Genomic DNA, 6,449 nt, shown 5'->3' on the forward strand with positions numbered 1-6,449 from the left:
TTTTTAAAAAATATACCTTTAAAGTCATGTGTGCCAAATAGCTTTCCATCTGACAAATATTTATAATATCAATAATGAGCCCTAACCAGTTTGGCTCAGTGGCTAGAGCGTCGGCCTGCGGACTCAAGGGTCCCAGGTTCGATTCCAGTCAAGGGCAGGTACCTTGGTTGCGGACACATACCCAGTGGGGAGTGTGCAGGAGGCAGCTGATCGATGTTTCTCTCTCATCGATGTTTCTAACTCTCTATCCCTCTCTCTTCCTCTCTGTAAAATATGAATAAAATATATTTTTTAAAATATCAATAATGATAGGCACAATTTATTGAGCCCTTGGTACCTTCTGCCACATTATGGTAAGGACTCATGCATGTTCTCATCTCTTTTAATCTCCACAACAACCCTTTGAGGTAACCATTACAGATAAGGAAAATGAGGCTCAGAGAGCTTAAGTAAATTGCCCAACATGCACAGCCAGGATTTAAACCCAGGTCTTTCTGAATATAGTACCTGTTACATTCTACTGACTGTATGCCTATTCACAAGGTAATGAGTGTAAAACTGAATAGAACATAGTCCATTCCCTGTCTTTAAGGGGCTCCCAGTCGAAGGGTAAGCTAGTTTTTTAGACAAGCCCTGGGTAAATAGCACCAAAGCCACAGCATGGTTACCTTGTCCTAAACAGGGAATGGTTGTAGTGTAGGGCAGGGGAAGGTACCTGCTTATATGTTCCATACTAAATATGAATGATAGATGGACTGAGGAGGAGCAACTGATGGAATAGATGCCCAGAGTACAGGAACAGGGTCTCAGGAGATTTTGATAAAGGGAGACAAGAAAAGAATAGTAGGGCCTTTGAGATATTATCAACATTACCAAGGAGGAAAAAATCTTCCAAAAAGGAAGATAAAATTAATTATATAGTCCATTATAGATTTATTAGGCAAGTGAAAACATATACCAAGTTTGATTCCTCATCTGTAATATGGGGATAATACCAGCCTTACTAGGTTTTTGAGAGAATTAAATGAAATGATGCGCACTCTAAAGTATTATTAGCATAGCATCTAGAACATAATATGGAATCATTATATTTATCCCATTGTTGTTATTGTTGCCATAACTTTGTAAAGTGAAAGGAGAGGAAAATGCTTTATATACATCATTATGCCAAAGGCTATGCATTAGCTTTTTGCTGCTTGTAATGCAAAGCCGCTCTGTTCAAATTTAATTTGAAATTGTTTTTCTAGGCTTTCATTTCCTCTCTCCCCATACACATAGTGTCCTAGAACAGTCATTTGACTCTTTTCAGATAGCTATTTTCATCACAACCTCTAATTCCCTCTTTGCCAAAAGGTTTGTGTATCCACTATAAGATGGTATGGTTACCCCAACACCAACTTTTCTGTCTGTCTGTTCCATCAGTATTGCACATTGGCCTGACTGACCCAGCTCCAACAGGTCACCTGTGCACCCTGCATGAATTAACTCCATTGATGTTGTCTGCTCCCATTGTAGCTAATGGCACTGACTCAGCCTTCCATGTGCTTGCTGCTAAGCCAGCCCATACTGCTCTAGCATCCGTAGCAATGCCTGTGCGTGAAACCAACCCTTGGGCCCATGCCCTTGATGCTGTTAACAAGGGAATTGCAGCCACACATTCGGGTAAGGTGGCCACAGATGGTGGTGAGGATTCTGGGATCAGCTAAGTGACCCTGGTTTGAAAATCAGCCATTTACCTGAGGAGGAGCCAGGGAGAAGTCCTTTTAGGAAAAGTATGTTCTCTCCTGGAAATAAACTACAATTAAGAAAGGATGGAGAAGGAGAAAGAACTAAAGAGGTTAAATTGACAGTTCTTTTTTTTTTTTTTTTAAATATATTTTATTTATTTTTCACAGAGAGGAAGGGAGAGGGATAGAGAGTTAGAAACATCGATGAGAGAGAAACACCGATCAACTGCCTCCTGCACACCCCCTACTGGGGATGTGCCCGCAACCAAGGTACATGCCCTTGACCGGAATCGAACCTGGGACCCTTGAGTCCGCAGGCCGACGCTCTATCCACTGAGCCAAACCGGCCAGGGCTAAATTGACAGTTCTTAAGACTATGGAACAGAACCTCCCATAGAACTTTCATAAAGTACAGATTCCTGGGCCTACCCTGAAGGAGTCTGTCACTGGATTTGGAAATATGTGGATAAGCCTATAGGATGAGGGGACCCTGCCTCCTACAATGGCAGGCCCAAAAACAAGAGCTATAAAAAGCACTTTATTTTTGCTTTTCTGTACTTCCTAGTTTTTCTATAATGAACATTTAACCATAAAACCAAGAGAATTTTAAACAGTAATAAAGGCAGTTCATCAGGAAGGCAACATGTGTCAGGAAGCCAGGCAGGGGTCATGAGGTACAGAATCAAGTATTTTCTCTTCGTTCTGTTAGAGTAGAAGGTGAGTCACCTTGGGCCCTTTGAGCATGTGCAAGGTGGTTTCTGTACCATAGATGAGCCGCAGCACCAGGGAGGGGTTTCCTGTGCCCGCCAGCTGCCTTGGTTCAGTGCAGTTGAGCCATATCTAGACAGCTCCTCAACGTGGCTGAGCAAGCAGCATGGTCTGACACATGCTGCCACAAAACTCCTCTGCTAGTCACATTATTCCACTAGAGGGATTTGCTCCACGTTAGGATCATTCAAATCACCAAGGTTATCAGGTGAAGAAAAACGCTCCGAAAGACTGACTCTTTTCTCTCTTTCATGTTGGTTTCAGGGACCGAGTGGGCTCAGTCTTCTGGTGCTGCCTCTCCAGGTCTCTTCCAGGCTGGTCACAGACGTACTCCCTCTGAGGCTGACCGCTGGTTAGAAGAGGTGTCCAAGAGCGTCCGGGCGCAGCAACCCCCAGCCTCAGCTGTCCCTCTGCAGCCAGTCCTCCAGCCGCCTCCACCCACTGCCATCTCCCAGCCAGCGCCACCTTTCCAAGGGAATGCATTCCTCACCTCTCAGCCCGTGCCAGTGGGTGCGGTCCCGCCCCTACAGCCAGCCTTTATCCCTGCCCAGGCCTATCCTGTGGCCAATGGGATGCCCTATCCAGCCCCTAATGTGCCTGTGGTGGGCATCACTCCCTCCCAGATGGTAGCCAATGTGTTTGGCACTGCAGGCCACCCTCAGGCTGCCCATCCCCATCAGTCTCCCAGCCTGGTCAAGCAGCAGACATTCCCTCAGTATGAGACAAGCAGTGCTACTGCCAGTCCCTTCTTTAAGCCTCCTGCTGAGCACTTCAATGGTTCTGCAGCTTTCAATGGGGTAGACGATGGCAGGTTGGCCTCCGGAGACAAGCACACAGAGGTTCCTATGGGCACCTGCCCTGTGGATCCTTTCGAAGCCCAGTGGGCTGCATTAGAGAGCAAGTCCAAGCAGCGTACTAACCCCTCCCCCACCAACCCCTTCTCCAGTGACTTACAGAAGACGTTTGAAATTGAACTTTGAGCAGTCCCCGTGGCTTATGTATTTTGTCCATACTTAGGCAAGGGCGGGAGGAGGGTGAAGGTTAGAGGAGCAAAGGAGACTTTGTGTTCCCAATAGCACACTTTTCACTAATCGCAAAGGTCCCCAGGAGCACGTCCAGGTGCGGAGTGCTGTGTGGGTGATTTTTTTGAAAAAAGTGGAGAAAACCATTCCTAGAGAAGAGCTGTCCTAGTTAGGCTAAAGAAGTCAAGAAAATGTTGCCCTTTGTCCCTCTCCTGCCTCAGCCCCTTACAAATCTCTGATAACAGAGAGGCAGACGTATCTGAACAGGAATCTGTATTCAAAGCACATTTACTGGAATATAGAACACAACGGGAAGCAAAACGATCTCCCTTTGTTTTTCAGGCCATGCACCTGCCTCCTCTCAATACTGGCCCATCTTAGAGATTGAGAATAGGGTGGCCTGTGCTTGGGCCGAGGACGAGAGGCAGGCGGTGCTGCCAGAATCCCAGGAGGGCGCATCAGCAGTTGCCCAGCAGAGCTATATTTTAGGGGTAAAGTTGAGCTTCCATTTTGAGTAAGAATAAATATTATAAATATATATCAAAAAAGCCAAAATCTTTATTTTTATGCATTTAGAATATTTTAAATAGTTCTCAATATTAAAAAGTTGTATAAGTTGTAAGTAATCTTGCCAAAGGTAAAAGGGTTAGCTGTAAGAAATTGTACATAAGATTGATTTATCGTTGATGCCTACTGAAGTAAAAGGGGAAAAGCTGGAGGTGCAGACCGGATCCCTCGCTTATTTGGTATCAGTCATTGTAAGTAGAGTAGCACATTGCAACAACAATCATGCTTATGACCAATACAGTCACTAGGTTGTAGTTTAAATAAAGAAAATGAAAGAGTAGTCTCGTCCTGGTTTTAAACCTATGGTGAAATTCTAATATTATTTTAATGGAATCAGTCTAAATATGCTCTATAGAGAATATGTATTTTCTTTTATATATTGCTGCAGTTTCCTTATGTTAATCCTTGACTTTGTTTTAACACTAAGGTGACAGTGACATCATATGCATAGACTGGAACGCAGGTTATTCTGTTGGTTTGTCATGTGGGTCTTGGTGGGTTCTGTTTTGTCCTTTAAGTGTTGTTCCCATGAGTTTTGTGGGGATGGAGTTTCTGGTTTTATTAGGTGTGTGTGTGTGTGTGTGTGTGTGTGTGTGTCCATGTGTGTCCTCGTCCCCCTCCCTTGTGGTGGACAGAACATCCCGTTGCCAGTTGCAGCCACTTGACCTCTGGTAACAACGTGAGATCCCATCTCATTTTTACTTTTGAACGTTGGCCTTACAATCAAATGTAAGTTATATATATTTGTACTGATGAGAATTTATAATCTGCTTTAACAAAAATAAATGTTCATGGTAGAAGCTTTTGCCCATAAAGGGCTGTTCTTTCCCCTTTTCTTTATTAGCAGTAGACTTTTAGTTCTTTCAGGTCTTGTTCCCTCTATCCATTCTGCTGTTGCTGCAGCTCTCTAGTTTGGTGGCTAGAAAATCTTTTATTTTCTAATATATTCTTTTATTATTATTTTTCAGAGAGAGGAAAGGAGAAAGAGAGAAAAACATCGATTGATCGGTTGCCTCCCACATGCGCAACCCTCTGGTGTGCGGGCGACACTCCAAGTCTCACTGGCCAGGGCTCTGGTATATTCTTATAGTTCATATTTGTATTCATTCTTTAGGCTTTGGTTGATCCTAAACGCATGTCAAACATCAGATTCTTGCTGCCTAAAGTGTTGTCTGGACAACAGCATGGACTTCACCTAGGAGCTGGTTAGAGATACAGAATCTCAGCTCCCCACCCTCCTCCAGACCTTGGAAGCAGAATCTGCATTTGAGCAAGATTCACAATCAGATATCCAGGGCTGGCGCAGTGAGTCTCAACCTTGGATATGTATCAAAATCACTTGGAGAGCATTTAAAATCCTCATGGCTGGGCAGTACTCTAGACCAATTAAATTTGAATCTGAGGAGTGGAACCCCTGTTTCTATTTTTTTAAAAGGCTCCCACTGTGGAAGAGGGTTGAGAACCAGTGGTTTAGATTGAGTTTTACTCTCACCTTGAATGTCAGTCCACTATTCTGTGACAAGTTCTAAGAAGGGCTAGCTAACCTCAAACTTACCTTCTGAAAATATGTTACCGATGGGCCAAATACTGGTTTAATTAAAGAACTGGGGAGTCCAAGAAAATTAGAAATTTTCTAATTTTTATAGCAAAACCAGCCGTGGTAAATCAAAGGGAATGGTCCTCAATATTTTTAAATGGAAAGAAAAGATCTGTGCCTTGGCCCATGATAGGTAGACCAAGAAGTATCCCTCCCTCAGCCCGTGTGGTCATGATGAACAAAACCTTTCCCTTAGCGCCTGTCTTTGTTTCCCATGTCTCTGAGTAACCTGTGTCACTAGGCCCAGCCAGCCCTCTGGAGGATTGTAGAAAGTTAAGTGGAAAGGGACTAAGAAGCTCATTGAATCCAGGCCTCTTATTTTAGCAGCAAGGAATTGGAAGTTCTGAGATGAAGAATGACTTCCACCAACTCAAACCATTTCTGAAGCCACTTCCTTATTATTACATTGCCCTCCCCTCCATTGGTACCACTATTTTGCTGTTGCTGGTTTCTTTAAATATATTTTTTAATTTACTTCAGAGAGAGGGAGGAAAAGGGAGGGAAAGGGAGGCAGAGATAGAAACATTAATGATGAGGGAATCATTGATCGGTTGCCTCCTGCACTCCTACTGAGGATCAAGCCTGCAACCCGGGCATGTGCCCTGACCGGGAATCAAACCCTGACCTCCTAGTTCATAGGTTGATGCTCAACCACTGGGCCACACTGGCCAGACTGCTGTTTTTAACAATAGTCTGGCTTTTATGTGGCAGCAAACACTTTGATCCACAGATTCCTACTCGAGAAGGAGCGGCTCCTTGTTGGTCTCA

At 44.1% G+C, this 6,449-nt stretch overlaps 1 protein-coding gene across 6 annotated transcripts in view; it reads left to right on the forward strand.

The window, feature by feature from the left end:
• NUMB (NUMB endocytic adaptor protein) overlaps positions 1-4,884 on the forward strand; it is a 157,483-nt gene extending 152,599 nt beyond the window's left edge. For 5 of the 6 annotated variants that reach the window (XM_028141428.2, XM_054715936.1, XM_028141429.2 and 2 more), the window contains 2 exons: positions 1,516-1,662; positions 2,760-4,884. In XM_028141428.2, the coding sequence (XP_027997229.1) occupies positions 1,516-1,662; positions 2,760-3,475 (863 nt within the window). In that variant the 3' untranslated portion in view covers positions 3,476-4,884. The remainder of the gene's footprint in view (positions 1-1,515; positions 1,663-2,759) is intronic. The other variant, XM_054715938.1, reaches the window with a different exon arrangement.
• Positions 4,885-6,449: the final 1,565 nt, after the last annotated feature.

Source organism: Eptesicus fuscus, chromosome 5 (assembly GCF_027574615.1).
Source record: "Eptesicus fuscus isolate TK198812 chromosome 5, DD_ASM_mEF_20220401, whole genome shotgun sequence".
Lineage (NCBI taxonomy): Eukaryota > Metazoa > Chordata > Mammalia > Chiroptera > Vespertilionidae > Eptesicus > Eptesicus fuscus.